The sequence below is a fragment of the Leishmania donovani genome, chromosome 5 (genome assembly GCF_000227135.1).
Source record: "Leishmania donovani BPK282A1 complete genome, chromosome 5".
In the NCBI taxonomy this organism is placed as follows: Eukaryota; Euglenozoa; class Kinetoplastea; order Trypanosomatida; family Trypanosomatidae; genus Leishmania; species Leishmania donovani.
Genome location: NC_018232.1, coordinates 278,448 through 294,213, shown reverse-complemented (window position 1 = coordinate 294,213; position 15,766 = coordinate 278,448). Strand labels below are relative to the sequence as shown.

At 63.9% G+C, this 15,766-nt stretch overlaps 4 protein-coding genes across 4 annotated transcripts; all 4 read right to left on the bottom strand.

Moving 5' to 3' along the window:
• Nucleotides 1-188: 188 nt before the first annotated feature.
• On the bottom strand, nt 189-1,352 carry LDBPK_050790 (hypothetical protein, conserved; the record flags this gene model as incomplete). The annotated part of the gene is made up of 1 exon (XM_003858218.1): nt 189-1,352. The coding sequence occupies one exon, from the start codon at nt 1,350-1,352 to the stop codon at nt 189-191; it is 1,164 nt and encodes a 387-aa protein (XP_003858266.1).
• Nucleotides 1,353-3,525: 2,173 nt separating this feature from the next.
• LDBPK_050780 (hypothetical protein, conserved) lies at nt 3,526-3,969 on the bottom strand (the record flags this gene model as incomplete). Its single annotated transcript, XM_003858217.1, has 1 exon — nt 3,526-3,969. The coding sequence occupies one exon, from the start codon at nt 3,967-3,969 to the stop codon at nt 3,526-3,528; it is 444 nt and encodes a 147-aa protein (XP_003858265.1).
• A 1,283-nt stretch (nt 3,970-5,252) lies between these two features.
• On the bottom strand, nt 5,253-9,395 carry LDBPK_050770 (hypothetical protein, unknown function; the record flags this gene model as incomplete). The annotated part of the gene is made up of 1 exon (XM_003858216.1): nt 5,253-9,395. One exon carries the CDS (start codon nt 9,393-9,395, stop codon nt 5,253-5,255), a length of 4,143 nt encoding a protein of 1,380 aa, XP_003858264.1.
• A 1,805-nt stretch (nt 9,396-11,200) lies between these two features.
• LDBPK_050760 (kinesin-like protein) lies at nt 11,201-15,730 on the bottom strand (the record flags this gene model as incomplete). The annotated part of the gene is made up of 1 exon (XM_003858215.1): nt 11,201-15,730. The coding sequence occupies one exon, from the start codon at nt 15,728-15,730 to the stop codon at nt 11,201-11,203; it is 4,530 nt and encodes a 1,509-aa protein (XP_003858263.1).
• Between the last annotated feature and the right edge of the window lie 36 nt (nt 15,731-15,766).

Sequence of the window (15,766 nt, the reverse complement as noted above, 5' to 3'; positions counted from 1 at the left end):
GCACGTGAGGCAACCGAAGGTGGCGAGAGAAGGCGAGCGGGCCGAGAGAGAGCCGAAAAACGGCTACACTGGCGACGCCGACAGGCGGATTCTCCGCCAACGATCCGCATCGACCCACTCATCTCCCGCTACCCTCTTCGCCCCATCAGCTACTCGTTCCTTTGGTATGCTTCTTCTCGTGATCCCTTTCAGGCCGCCACGTAGTCACGCAGCTGCTGCAGCCACCGCTCGTACTCCGCCTGCTCCACCCATATAGAGTACTGCCCAACAAATTCGCCGAGCTGGTCGTCAACGCCGCGCTCGGCCAGCCAGCTTTGAATGCCATCGAGGACCTCCTCTTCCACCTCATCCAGGTTTGGCCCCGGGTAGCCGCCGAACGGGTTCGTGTACCGCGGCTGTGGGGTACCGGACGAGGACGGCGGGTGGGACGTGGGAGGAGGAGGGCCGTGGTAGACCAAGCCGTCGACAATCAGCTCCCCATCAACGACGTCGCAGCGAGCCTCGATGCTGTTGTGGTAGAAAGTGTGCTCCTCGAACGAATCCCCGTGGAGAGCGTCCTGACTGTTGGCGGCGGCGCCCTGCTCGCCACTGCTGCGGCCCGTCACCCCCGCACCGTTCCCCTCCTCGCCTTCTTCAGGGAAAACGCGTTGAACAAAGAAGGAGAAAGGGAAGTGTTCGCCGCGCACGTCGCACTCAGGGTCGAGCGAGGCATCACGGGAGGTAAGCTGGATGCGCAAGAAGTGCCGCTCCATGGCCCACGGGGTCGGCTTCACCTCCCGCTCCTGCCGCTGCTGCTGCTTTCCTCTGCTCTCTTGGGTAGAGCTGTCTCCGGCATCGCCGCGCCGCGCCTCGGCCTCTCCACTCCACGTGCTTGGCGACGAGGAGGAGGATGATGGCGGCGGCGGCATCCACAGCCGACGTCCGTAGATGAAGCTGGTGCCCTCCGTGTGATGCATCGTCCACCCCGTCGGCACTGGCGGCGGGCCATCCTCTTTGTCCAGCCGCACCTTCTCGTCGAAGATTTCCTTGTCGATGCATTTAAGGAACGACTCCTCCGGCAGCTCCGCGGCGCTCGGCGGCAGGGCGCTGCGAAGCGTCGGAGCGTGGTGGCGATCGGCGGCGGCAGCGTCAACATCGCCGTCATCCGTCATGTGCGCATCCTCGTCAGCCGCGCCATCGTGATTGCCTGCCGGCGGCGGGGTCGTGGTGGCGTACGCCCGCGTCATGTGCGAGAGACGGTTGCTGCTGCTGAAGGCTGGGCCCACACCACGTCTTGAGCGAGGGAAACACAGTGTGGAGGCAGCGTATCGAAGAGGCGCGGCGGCGCAACATGGGAGCGCGCGACGCAACATCATGCACAAGCGCACACGGGAATCTCTGCCAAGCACAAAGGGCGGGCGCGCAAGCCGCCGATGATGCATACGCTTGGGCCTTCGTCTCTCTTCCGCCCGCCGCCGCCGCCGCCCCGCAAAGGCGGCGATAACCGGGGAGAGGTCGGCAACAAAGAGCCAACGGCAGCGACAGCAACGACGGCGGCAGAAGCGATGTGAGAACACACGGCACACGACGTGGAGAGGGTGGGGTGGGGTGGGGTGGGAGGAGGAGGCGGAGGAGACAGCGGTCTGCTGATGAACCACGTTCTCTAGCGTTAAAATCGATGCGTGTGGTTGATGTGTTGCAGCAAGACAGCGCTTCAACGGTAGGGGGGGGGGGGCACGGAGCCTGAGCGTGCGAGAAGAGCGCAGAAGGAAGGACGACAGATCGATTAGGCTGGGCGAAGAGAGAGCGAGCTTCACATGCGCAGTGCCCATCCTTATCCACGAGGCGAGACGAGCATGCGGACAAGCAGGGACATGCGCGTTCTGCAGCGGGTTTCAAAGGGATAAAAGAGGGCGCGGCGCGCGGCGACAGCGCCTTCTTCGACCTGATCAGCTGTCGGACGTCCGCTGCATTCGTTCTCGTCTGGTGCGCACGCGTGTCTGTGTGAGTGTGTGCCGCCCCTGACAGCCGCCGCGATCCACCCTGCGCACGGTCGCGCGACGAGTGCAAGCACGCACACGGATGCGCGTGTACGCATGTGAGGCGCATCCTTCTCTCCGGTCCGTTTGGTTTTCTTTTTCCCGACTGGGGTTTGACTTCTTGTGGACGAGGCGCAGCATACAGGGGGAGGCCGACGAGCTCGCACACCGACCCGCTTGGCGATCTCTCCCTCTCCCTCTGCCTCTGCCACTCTTTATCGAACCGCCTGGGGACACGGGGCGGACAACGCGCACGCTTGGGTATTATGCGCATGCGTGTATCCACGCGGTCTAAAGGGGCAGGTCCGGTGGGGGAGGAGGAGGGGGACGCACGGAGAGACGGAGGAGGAGGCGTGCGAGGTGGGTCGGTGAAAGCACTGGGCAGACGCACAACGAAGATGGAAATACAGAAAACTACCTACACACACACACACACACACACACACGCATACACGTCTGCACAAGCACACTGCCCCACCGACGCGCGCACGGCCACGCATCAAGGACGAGGATCCGCGAAAACAACGCACAATACACATACACACACACGCATGTGCTCTTGCAGTTTCCGAGTCCTTCTCAGAACTTTAAGCTACGTGAAAACACAAAACACAGAAGAAAAGAATTTGATGACGCACACACACACACACGCGTTTTCCTGTTGCGCGTTCGACTACGCAGTGGGCGAGTGAGGAAGTGGCGTGGCGTGATGAGCGAAGCGTGTGGGCACGGGGAGGGCCGTGTGCGTGTGTATGCAAAGCAGGGTGTCGCGGGAGACGCACACATACAGAGGCGCTTCCGCCTTCCGCTACTCATCTTCTCAACACACCCTGTCGTTGCCACGTCTGGGAATGCTGTGCTCCAGGTCTCACACACGGCCATGTGCACCCTCCCCCTCCCTCTTCCGCGCCGCCTCATTCAACGCCACAACTGCACGCACGCACACACTCTCCCCTCCCGACCGCCTCCAAGGAACTCTTCAACCCGCTTCCCCTTGCCAAAGACAGAGATACGGGGAAGAGCGAAGGGGGTGGGGCATGCGGTGGTGCATACATGTCCGACTACTAGCAAGAAACGAGCAAGAAAGGAAAGTGATAAGACGACGCAGCAGAGGCGAAGATGCGGCTGCAGAAGGTGGTCGTGGTGGTGGCAGGTGGTGGGTGGGTGGCGCACATGGGTCGTGGGTCCTTCTCTCGCACATGGGCTGTCCATCCGACTTCCATGCGAAGGACTCACCGACAAGTGCTGATACCCCCCCCCCCCCCACACACACACACACCAATGGATCTTTCCATGCCGCACCTCACCTCACAGGCACGCACCGCCACTGCTCCCTATTGTTTCTACTGTTCTGCCTCTTCGCGCCAGCGCACCGTCACGCCCGAAGGGAGGCGCCCACCGCCACCGCTGAGGATGGCGATATGAAGGCCGAACAGCCTCTTCAGGAGAGGCCCTGAGGAGGAGCGCGCGCACACACACATATACATATATGCGTGGCCGCGACTTCTCAATCCATGGAGAAGACGGCGCCTCGGTTCTTCCACTCCCAGCCGTTGCGGTGCATGCGCAGCGCGTACGAGCTGAGGGAATAGACCCATCCAAGAGTACCGAAGAACGACACGCGCGCCCAGAATTTCCAGTTCAACGGGCCGAAGAAGTTCTTCAGCGCGAAGTGGCCCATTCCGAACCACATGCCGGAAAACGGGCGGTCAACATGGCGCACCGGCGATGTGAGCGGGTAGGGCGCCCAGGGGTCCATGTACTGCTTGCTGTTCCAAGCCTTCCACCCCACCGGGCGGGCGCGGTAGTTCGGCTCGTGGTGTGGGTGCACGCGCAGCGTGCTGAAGCGCAGGTACGCGCCGGCGCGCTCGATGTTCGAAATCTTTGCCACAGCACTCGCGGCCGAGCTGTGGCCCTCAGCCGCGGAGTGGCGAAGAGCGCTGGCAAGCATGGCCTCTGAACGTGTGGTGGCTGGGTGGGTGCGCAGAGGCGATTGGGGGGGGGGGAAGCACGGCTACAAGAGCGAGCGAGAGACTAACTAAAGAGAGACGCGGATCTGTGTAGTCCACATGAGTGTTGTTGCGTGATGACGGTATGCGCACGTGCGTGCGTTGCATATGTGGGCGGGTTGTCGTTGAGGTGAGTTCGAGATAAGAGAGAGAGGAGAGCACACATCGAGTGCTGTGGGAGGATCACGCCACGACATCACTAGCGCATAGGTGCGCACGCATCGATGCGGAGGCGCGCGCGTCGGACGAACAGGAGTGCGTGGATGGGTGGCAGCTGTGTGCTGTGGACCCGCCGTAACCGGCGTAGAAGGGGAGCATGCGCAGATGCATGCAAGACACATGGCGACGGGCCTTGTCTGCGGGCCCTTCCGTGCGGGCAAGTAGACAGGCGAGTACGAGGACGAGGGGGTGGCGAGGGGCGGTGACTTGTAGAGGAAGATCCGAGGTCTAACGATCCAAGTGATTGGTGACTGTGGAGTGGGGACAGAATGGGAGGGCGATTGAACACGCCAACGATTAACATCACCATATTGTCTTCCACGGACACATCTAAAGAGATCGCACCGCACGTTAGAAAGAATAAGAACAACAAGCAACAGCGTAGCCGAGCGGACGCTCGACACACAGAGACAGGGCAATGCGAGGAAAGGAGACGTGCATGTATGTGTATGTGTATGTGTGCTGTGTGCTGTGTTGGTGGTGGAAGAGGAGGAGGCTGTGCAGGGAGGAATCTAACGGAAAAGGAATGAAGAAACATGCAACCACGACCACAAAGAACGCACACAGACACCTGCGCAAAAAAGAGGATCCGACGCATCCCATCCATTGCACTGCATCGGCATCGTCGTCGTGCCCCATCCAGAGGGAGTGGAGGCAACAACGCCGCCGGAGAAAACAGGAATCAAAACAACTATGCCGGCCAACATGACACCGTCCCTGCGTAGGTGGGGAGGGGGAAGAAGAGGAATAAGAAGGGGGGGATGCAGATGTGCGTGTGTGTAGGCTTGTCTTTAGCTACGACATAAAACATGCCATGCGAGGAGGCAGAAGCACCTCGCCCCCTCTCCCCTCCCCTTCCCATCATCATCACGACTACATGAAACTAGACAGCGCTGGCGAGAGGGAGCAGCATCTGTCCTCTGCAACAGCCAACCACAAGAAAGGAGACTCACACACTGGTACACGAGCAGCACCGCCACTCGCACACACACACTTCTTCGTGTTGCTAAAGCGGTTGATAGCGCGCATAGTTGGCTTGGCTGCGTGAGCTGTCAATGAGAAGCTGCAGCTGAGCGGCCGTAACGCGGACGCTGGATATTTCCGACGCTGCCCCGGTAGCGTAGCCCCCACTCGCGCGGCCCATGCTCACACTGCCGCTCGTAGGCGAGTCAACCGAGGAGAAGGTCGCTGGCGACGTGAAGGAGGTCGGAATCATTGCTACGGAGGGTTTGTCCGCTGATACTGTCCTCGCCCGCGCAGCGGCGGCCAGCTCCGCGGCCAGTTCCTTCGCCCTCTTGAGTGCAGCCAGCGGCGCTGCTGCCTCCGACACTGCGGACGACAGCGACGACGCGGAGGCGCCAGCGGCGCGAGGGCCCTCATCGATGGACATTCTTTCCTCCTTCAAGGTTGCGTCGCAACCGCTACCGCCGTTGCCGTCGTGCAACCCCTCCAGCCGCTTAGGGCTGTAGCAGCGCATGATGTCTGTGTAGCTCTCAACGCTAAGCTGCCGTTGGTGCTCTTGGAGGGAACTCGGCGTGTGCACGCCATCGTTGGCACCACAGCGACGCCGACTGCCTCCTCGGACGCGTCCGACAGCACTGGAGGACGAGCGATTCCGCACCGCTCTCCGTCCCACCGCCCCGGCGGTCGCAGCCGCCGCTGCTCCACTGCTGGATGGCGGTGCCTTGTGTGGCTTGCGCGCCGGCGTCGCTATGGTTTCCACTGCGACCTTCCGCGCCGCGCCGGCAGCGGTGCGGTTCGCGGACGTATTGACGTCCGTCGCCTCACGTGGCCGCAGCTTACCACTACTGCTCCTGTCCGCGCGTGCACTCGCCAATGCGCCCACTTGCTGCTGCTGCTGTAGCACTCGCGCACCAGCCGCCGTCGAGAGCGGAGATGCAGGCACAGGGGAGCTGCTGGCCGAGTGGAGTGAGCGCGCCTGCTGGCCATTCTCTTTTTCGCCGCGAGCGATCGCCGCTGACGGGGGCGTCGGCGACGGGCTTCGAGACGCACGGTGTAGCACAACAGCACCGCTACTGCCGCGGCCTCCTGCAGCCGCGTCCGTTACGGTGCATCGTGCTTGCTGCTGGCTGTATGGATGACGCAGTGGAGACCGCACAAAGGCATGCAGGCTCGCCGCGACGTGGCCGCCGCCTTTCTCTTCGGTTCCGTCAGCCCGCTGAGTGAGTTGGTCCGGCTGCAGTAGTGGTTTTGCTGGCTTCTGCCTCTGCTGCTGCTTCGGCGACGGCGGCGCTTCCGGCCCCGACGTTGATGATCGTGGCGGAGCGTGAAGGCCGGCGCTATGGCTGCGCGATCGACGTACCAGCACGATAAGCTCCTCGTTGGCATGCAAGGCAGGCTGCGCCGTCACCGCCGGTTCTCCCGGCGTCGTCGGTGGCGGCATGTCTGACGTCTGCCCTGGCTGCTGCTGCTGCTGCTGGTCGGAGGGTAAGGAGATGACACGCTTGCATGTCCACACCGTCACGTCTTCTGCCGATGCTACGACTCCCGTCGGAGGTGCAATGCCAGCCTCCCTATCATCCGCGGCGTTGCCTACCAGGCGAGTCGCGTTCGCCTTGTCCGCACTCGGAGTAGCATCGCCAGTGATGCCGAGGCCGCGGCGGTTCTGCTGCTCGCTGGCCACCGTCGCGAGCAGTGTTCCAAACAGGGCCAGCTCACGGTCATTCATGCGCTGAAAGTCCTGCAGGAACGCCTTGCTCTCCTCCATCGAGATCATCGATGCCTGACTCACCGACACGGTGTTACTGCTGCCGCCGTCTCTCGGCTTGCGATCGGCAAGGTGACGCGGGCCTGCTGCTCGTGATGTGGCGGCTGGTGTTGCTGCTCCTGCGGTCGTGGACACCACAGGGCGCGCGCGGGGGCCACCGGCACCGGCGGTGCTGCTGATGATGGGCCGGGTGGCACCGACGTTGGGGCGCCGGGCAGTGGGGGCCGTGCCCATATTGGGGGTTTTGGCGGCCGCCGACGCCGCTGCGGTGTGCAGCGAAGACCGCACGCTCTTTCCTGCAGCACTGCTGCGGGCGGTGCCGCTGGTGCCGTCGCGGCTGTGACTGCGGCGCGGAGCCGACGACGTACTCATGGAGCTGGTCCACTCCGCCACTGACGTCGAGGCGGCCGCCGCTGCGTTGCTGACCGGAATGGTGGTGATGGTGGCATGTGACCGTCGTTGGTGCACGCTGGCCACCGAGGAGTAGCGCACAAGGGAGGACGGCGCCACCGCCGGCACACGCAATCTGTCTGCAACGCGGGGAGCTTGGTCGGTTACGCTACCTGGCACCGCACTGCTGGTACGGCTGCTGCTGCTCTCGCGACGGCGCTGATGCACGGGGGCAGAGCCGCTGCGCACGACGCTCCTGCGAGGCGCCGCTGTACCGGTGTCGGTGCCGCTGCCGGCAACGACGAGAGCCGGCGCGCCGCCGCCGTTTCTCGATGGCTCACTATGCCCCAGCGGGCTTCTGCCCCCACTCGCTCCTCGCGTCGTGTAGACGGAGAGGGTGCCCGACGGCGTGCTCGAGCGCGGCCGCCGTGACGCGACACGGGCGGCTGATCCTCCCACAGGGCCCACCGCGTCGTCGCTGTGGGAGCTGACGGATGTGCGACGCTTGAGCGGTGACGAGGACGCGACCGACCCTGCTTTTCGGGCGCTGCCACCACCACCGAAACTGCCTGCGGACGGAGTGCGGCGACGCTGCTGCACTGATGTCGCGGAAGGGGTGCGTGCCAGCCTCGACCGACGTGGGAGCTGTAGGCGGTCCTGCGCGGCAGCGGCACCAGGCAGAAGGGATGCGGCCATCGCTGTCGAGGCCGGGCCGCCGACTCCAGCAGTCGCTGTTCCGGTGGCCGTGGTGGCACCGCGGTAAAGGTCTGCTGGGCGGACGAGCTGCAGGGGCGGCGCGGCGACCTTTGCGTTAGTCTGCCCACTCTGTGCACACCCCGCCACACTCGCACCGTCGCCGGTGGGGGCGACTGCCAGCCGCGGCTGCGGTCGGCGAGGCATGGCCAGCTGCTCTGCCGCGAAAGGTGAAGGGCCACCAATACCAACGTTGCGCAGCGTCGGCGCTGGCTGAAAGTGCACGCTGCTGGAGTTCGTGCCGGCGCCACGCAATCCACTGCTGGCGGACCGGCTGCGGCGTGGCTGAGGGGGAGGAGCGGCGCGCTGTGGCTGCGGCTGAGCGACTGGCAGACTGCTGATACCTGGAGTAGTCGTCCCAGCGCTGTGGCGGCGTGTCGACAGGGGCCGAGGTGCTGCTGCTCGAGGAGAGACGGCAGCGGACAAGGGCGACGACATGGACGGCGACGATGGCCCGTTCGCGCGTACAGGAGTTCCATGCTTCGTGACGACGGCTGCTGCGGCTGCTTGAACGACCGTGATCGAGGGCGGCGAAGCGCTGCCGCCACCTGCCGTCGTCGTCTTGCTGCTCCGTGTGTTGTGTATGTGCACACGCGAGAAAGGGGAGACGCCCTCGTTGCCGCTGTTTGCTTTACAGGCGCCCACGGAGGTCGCTGCGGCCACTGCCGCAGTAACAGCAGCTGCTGCTGCTTTGTGAGACTGCTGCTCGCCCGCGCCTGCCGCGCCGCCTGGCTTAGAGGTCACCTGCGCGTGCGCATCGACCACAGAAGAGGATGCTGTGGTTTCCAATGAGGACGGCAACACAGCTGGGCCTATGCGGATTGATGGCGAGCGGGCCTCGGCAACGAGCGAGCTGTCGTCCCGCTTCGCACAGGCGTTAGCGACGACAACGACGCCAGAGCGAGCAGCGGCGACGGCGGAACGGCGGCTAGCAGTTACGGTGGCCACCTCTGTGACGGTCACGCATCTCTGCCAAAAATGGTGCTGCTGATGCTCCTCTGATAGCGTGTGGGAGAACGAGTGGGGTGACGCAACGGATGACAGCGACGCCCGCGTGCGGCTTCGCGAGTTGCTGCCCGTCTTTGAACTGTCGTAGCTCAGGCGGCGGCACGTGGACATGGGCGGGGACGGCGACGTCGCGGCAGGACGCGTCTGCCGCTGATAGTGGCCCTGCGGAGACGCAGCCAGTACCACTCCTGCTCGCGAGTCGTTCATTGGGAGGAGCGCTGCCCCAACGGTGATGGTGAACGGAGCAGCAGCAGCAGCAGCAGACTGCATGACTGGGGGGGGGAGGGGCAACTCTTTATATGTGTTAATGACGGCCCAAAGCACAGCTTAAGCGAGAGAGAAGAGGTGATGGTGGCGTTGGGGGGGGGGAGGGGGTGACGTTGACGACTGAGGGAGGGAGGGGCGGCGAGAGCCAGAAGGGAAGCACAGAGATAACGACGAACACGCACGGCGCCCCTTGCTGCTGGGTGCGTTCCGTTTTCCATGCTGCATGTGAGCGGCGAGCACGCGCTAGTGCCATCGTAGGGCGACGCAGACATACATACACAACCGTCATCCTCACTGTCATGACCTATCACCAGCCAGCATCACAGACACACCACTGAGACGGAGGGGGTGGTGGAAGCAAGCGGTGGTGGTCGTGATGTGCGTGCGTGACACGACGAGGTGAAGTGCCGCCGCCGCAACAACAACAGAGGAGGAGGAGGAGGAGAGCGCGCGTTGGCACGCAAGGGATTTGTCGATGGAGGCAAGTGCGAACAAGAGGCAAGTAGAGACGCAAGAGACAACGGCAGCAGCAGCAGCAGAAACGCCACCATCACTGCCTGAAATCACATCGAAAACGTAGAAACACGAAGAGAGAAGTGCCGCCTCAGGCAACTCGTAAAGACCGTCCCCGACATCATGCGCGTCGTCGCCGTCAGGGTGACGAGCCTGCCGTCCACCCAGCACCAGCAGCGGCGGCAGCAGCGACATGTGGAACAGAGGACACACACACACACACACGAAAGTATTGCGGATGGATTAGGGAGAGGCTCGACAGACATTGTTATAGAGAGAGAAGGACAGCGAAGGCCTTGTCGAAGGCGAGGCGCTGTCGTGCAGGCATACGATGCATGCAAGCATGTGCGTGTGTGTGTGGGGGGGGGAATATATATGGGCAAGCTCGAAGAAAAAGGACGGGTGCAGGACGACGCGGGGGGGGGAGGGAGGGGGCGTGTGTGTGTGTGTGGCTCCCCCTCCTCCGCCCCCCCTGGCGTCTGCCTATTTGACTATGTGTGGAAGGGGGAGAGACGGTGAGGGTGGGAGGAGGGCGGCGAAGTTCATCAAGAGAGGAGGGAGGAGAGGCTGACAACAAGAAAAGAAAACATTAGTGATGAACGCGCTACAACGACTGTACTGATGAGCCATCTGTGCAACGAGGGAGGAGAAGTGGGTGATGGTGGTGGGGCAGCGACGGTACGCATCCGTACAGAATCAGGCGAGCATGTAAAGAATCGGGCCACGAGGGGGAGGGGTGATGGTGGCAGTGGTCACCACCGCTTAGAACCAAAAACTAGCAAAAGAATCTGCACTAACATACATAGACATATACCTACACGTACAGCCACAGACGCCGTAGCCCTGGTTACATCATGTCGCATGACCCTCACCATGACCAGCACTGCTATCGACGGCGGTGCTCGTGCGCTGCCTCCCTCCTCCTCCTCTTCCATCGAGAAGTCCTTCATGTCTTCCGAGGGACTAGAGTCCTCGCTCTTGCGGGACGCACGCACGATGACGAGGGCGAGGGCGAGGTGGGGGTGATCCATGGCAGCTGCAGACACGTACGCGAACAACTTTCCAATGTTATCCTCGATGGGTGTTGGTGTGGCCGCCGAAAGCCTTTAGAAAACAGGACGCAGTGCTCGCGTTGCCGTCGCAATTACCCCAAACGCTGCACGCGCCATGCGGGCGGTGCCGTCTTCGTCGCACCGCTCCGGCAAGTCTTGCATTGCTTCAGTGTCACCCTCGTCACCGCGGGTCCACTGCGGCTTCTGGTGCGCCTTGCCCTCACGGAGCGCCTGCTGATGTGCTTAGGCCAGACGCCGTGGCAGCATCGCCGCGTCAGCGGGCGCCATCGAGTCCATCGCGGCGAAACCACAGCGCGCAAGAAAGACTTTGAGGGAGGCATCATGGGACGCGCGGGAGTAGTGCGGCGGCCACAGCACCCGCGATGCGCTTGCCTCAGCGGGCGAAGGCAGCGGTGCTGGTGCGGTTGCCAATGATGACGGCGCCCAAGAGTAGTCCTTTCCTACAGTCCTCCTCGTCGCCTTCTCCGCATTCATCACTTGATGAACCTCAGCGAAGTGTGTGCTGCCCCCCTCCAGCCGCATGCGTCCGTGCAGCTCGGCGAGGCGCAAGCGCAGCAGTAGGTTCGATTGTTCCACCTCCACCAGCCGCGCCTGCGTCGCTGCCCGCGCTGCCCGCTCCTCGGCAAGGGTGGTGTCAATGGCGTTCATGGGGCACTCAAGACGCGGCTGCTTTTGGTTCGCAGTGAGGGAGGGGAGCGGCACAGACGAAAATGCCGCCATGCTCGGCGAGGGCTGCAGAGCGGGCGCGTGCTCCGGCGGAGATGACCGAGGATGACGAGTAGGTGCCCTCGTCTCCTCTGAGGCCGAGCTGACGCCCATCGAGACGGGTATCGCGGTGGGTTTAGACACGAGCACGCCACTGCCCCCGTCCCTGGTGCGTGTGCTTGCCGTGCTCGCCGTTGAGGAGACCTCTAGCGGGTTGGTGCCGTCTATAACGCGGTCACGCGCCGTGGCCTCCGCCTCGCCGACTGCTGCGTCCGTCGAATAGAGCATGGACAGCATCGCGGCATCTTCGATGGTGATGGCGGCGGCCGCAGCAGCGATCAGCTTGCGCTGTAGCTCCATGCGGCGCTGCGCAATGGGGTAGGCAGGGGAGAGGAGGGCGCGGGCCGAAGCGCTGCGCCAATATGCCTCCGCCTCCGCCGCTCCGCCGCCGCCGTCGTCCTTGTCGTCGTCAGCCGGCGCTGTTGGGCTGGATGGCCGAGGTGAAAGGTGCCACCACTCCGGCGACGTAGGCCCAGCAGGCGCCGGGCTGCGACGACAGCCCTCTGGTACTGCGCCAGAATCGGCTACCTCCTTGTTCTCGACGCCGCTCGATTCGAGGCTGTCGCATCTCTGCATGCCGCCGTTCCCAGCACCGGCGCTTCGTTCGCCGCTGATCACCTTCGGCGCTGTGGTCTCCTCGGGTACGACGAGACCTCGACCGCCGCTGCTATCACGCGCGCGAGATGATGAGGTGACTGCTCTGATGGACGCGCTGGTGGTCAGCGTTCCGGAGAGCCGCCGCCGCAGCTGCTGCTGCTGCTGCTGGTGGATCATCGCGGCCGCGAAGTAACCGAGGTGTCCCTCCAGCCACCACGTGTACGTCGCGAGCTGCTGCAGGCGGTTCTGCGCGGTCGAGGCATCGACGGCAAGCTGGCATATCTTCGCCTCTGCCGCAGCTTGCGCGTCTTCTGTGTCCGCTGTCGTCTCGTTCAGCCTCGCGTTGCTCTTCACACTCTTGCACAGCTTCGCGAATCGCAGCGTCGACATCGTTTCCTGCGCATCACGCGAGTCCGGTGACACGTTGCACAGCAGGAACGTGATGGCATTGCCACCGAGGCTGCTCTGCAAGATGTGCGTGAGCTTGCTGTCGCGATACGGAATGTGCTGGTCTGCCCTGGCGCCTGTCAGTGCAGCAGCACTGCTGGCCGAGGTGGTCGCCAAGTTTTTGGAGAGCGACGAGCGGGACGCCGAGCTCAGCAGGCGCATCACGTTTCCGAGCACAGAGAGCGAGCGATTGATGTTCTGTGCCTCCTTGAGCTGCAGGCCGTGCGCGCCAGTATGGCTGACGCGCTCCGACCCTGCGAGGTCGACAAGGCTCAGTGTGGAGCGGCGGGTGGCCCACGCGGGCTTCTCTCCGTCGCGTGAGCGTCGCTCATACTGCTCGACGCGTACAAAGAAAAAGACATGGGATCGACTGCTGCTCTTGTTCAGCTCTGTGCTGCCCGCCTGCCGCTGCCTCAGCGCCAGCCAGACTGCCTCCAGCGCTGCGTGAATGTCGTGCACTTGGTGCTCGCGTAGCCCCTCGATGTACACAGCTTCGCTGCCGGCGTTGTGCGCGGGCTGGCGGAGCGAGGCCCAGCTCGACGGAGGCGGCGACACAGCTCTTGCCTTCTTCAGCTTCGTCGGTGGCGAGCTCTGCGAGGCCGACGATGCGGGCGCCCCTAGACGAATTTGCAGTTGCGGCGCTGCTTTTGTGGTGGTCGGTGCGGTCCACTTCATCGGCATTGTCTTGGCTGATCCCATGGCGGTGCTGGCCCCAGCATGGGAGTTGGCGCGTGGTGTGCTCGCAGCCGCCGTTGGAGGGGCCCGCGTCGTGGCGGAGTTACCGCACCGAGAGCTGACGCGCTGCGACACACGTGTGTGCTTTGGCACCGCGCACGGCGATGGAGAAGCGGAGAGCTGGCCCCGCCCTCCCGTGACAGCTGACGCGGTGGCCTTGCGGTGGTCGCGGCGGCCACTCATGCTGCTGCTGTTACCGTGATGGCGAAGACGCGTCGCGGCTGATGGGCGAGAGACGTCCTTCTTGCCAAGCGTCGCTGCCTCGTTCTTGGGAAGCTCACCCGGCAGCAAGTCGCGCATATTGTTGTTGTACAGTTCCAGCGCACTGAGCGTAACCTGCCACGATGACGTCGGCGCCGCAGACGCCTGCTGCAGCCTGCCGTCGGCGCCGTGTCGTGCCTCCAGCCCGCGAAACAGCTGGATCAGTATGCGGGGAAGCAGGCCAACGTCAGACGCGACGCGCACCTGCTCCTCTTCATCGACGTTGCTGTCATCGCACTCGACCGCCCCGGCTGATGCGGGCTGCGAAGCCAGCCACCGCAACGCCTTCCTCGACAGCTTTCCGCCGTGCGGCCCGGCAATGGTGTAGGTCTTGCCACTGCCGGTCTGGCCGTAGCACATCACGGTGCTGTGGTAGCCCCGCAGCACCCGCGCCACCGCGCGCTGACCGATGCACGCCATGATATCCGCCTGCGTCACGCTGTCGTCGAGGATGCAGTCAAAACGGAAGCGAAGGGTGCGGATTCGCTGCCCAGCCGCGGCACCGTTCGCCGCCGGCGTGCTTGCCCCGCCCGAGGCGTTCGCAGCGACGGCGACGGCGCAGTCGATGAAGCCGTTCCTTGCGTCGGCGCTCACGCAGACTTCTTTCGATGCGCTGCCCTTGCTGTCGCTGTTGCCGGTGTCGTTCTTTTCGGCTTTCAGGATTGCTCGCCTGCTCGCGGACCGCCGCACGCGCACGGTGGCGCTGTGGCTGGGGGTGCTGTTCGTCGTCCGCTGGCGCTCCTCAACCAGTGAGCCGCCGCCGGCGGTACTCGCCTGCGTACTCAAAGCATCGTCCCAGTCGCCGCCGCTGCTGCGCAGCTCGCATGGCGGTTGCTGCTCCGCGCTGTGCGACGACGCTGATGACGCGGGAAAGAGACGACGCGCCGCCGTATCAGTTAGAGGAGACGTCGACGGTGCTCCCTTGGCCGTTATCAACGAGGTGCGAGGACGCACGCGCACCGCTACGAGGATGTTCATATCCGCATTGGCCACGTCGTCATCTGCCACCATGACTGCCGGCTCCGTGGCGATACCGTCCTCAGGTGCCGGCGACGTCCTGCCTTGTGGTGGCAAAGCCATACTCCCACTGTCGCCGCCCGCGTTCTTGTCCTGCCCCGCGTTGCCGGCACTAGTCGATGCCACTGAGTCCGCTTGAGGTGCCGCCGCGCTCGCTCTCGCCAGCTGCATGCTCTCCAGCACCAGATCACCGAGGCCGACATTCACACAGGCCCAGTCCACGCCCTCGTTGGCGTCGTTCAAGTCCGACTCAGGCATCCGGCCCTTCGGGCTCTCCAGCTTCGTGTAGGAGTCTTCATGCACCCCCGGGGCCAGGGTGCCGCACCTCGTGGTGGTGGCTGTGGCCGTGTACGTTGCAAGACGCTTCGAAGCTACGGTCGGCGACGCGACGCTCTTCTTCCGATTCGGCTGCTTCCGCGGTGCCGCTGCTGCTGCTGCTGCTGCTGCTGCTGTGGCGGGTGGCCCGGAGATCCATTTACTGCAGGCGGCGGGACGCGTGTGCACCGCGCCCCTACTGCAGCCACTGGCGATGATTAGGCTGGGCTGATGCCGCGACTGCCGCGGTTTCGATGCTGAGTTGCCGGTGATACTGCTGCCGTTCGCCAACGATGCCCGCACCGTCGTCGCCGCCGAGCTCGCACCGCGCTTGCCCGTTGCTGTGGACAGGTATGCCGACACCGAGTGTATGAAGGTAGACGAACGCGGTCCATTGGTGCTGCTGGCATAACGCGAGTTGTGCGGCGCACGCTCGCCGTCGCCCTCCTGGGCCTCTTCGAAGGAAGCGAGCGGTGACCGGTGCATCGAAGAGGTGCGCGGTGAAACGAAGACGGTCGACGGTGGATCCGTGGCTACGGAGCCGTTCCTGCTCGACTGCGGCAGCGTGGGGGAGAGCAGGTGTGTTTGCCGTGCCGCGGTGCAGCCGCTGTACATTTCTGCCGTGGAACACCGCGAGTGGGTGGTGTGGTG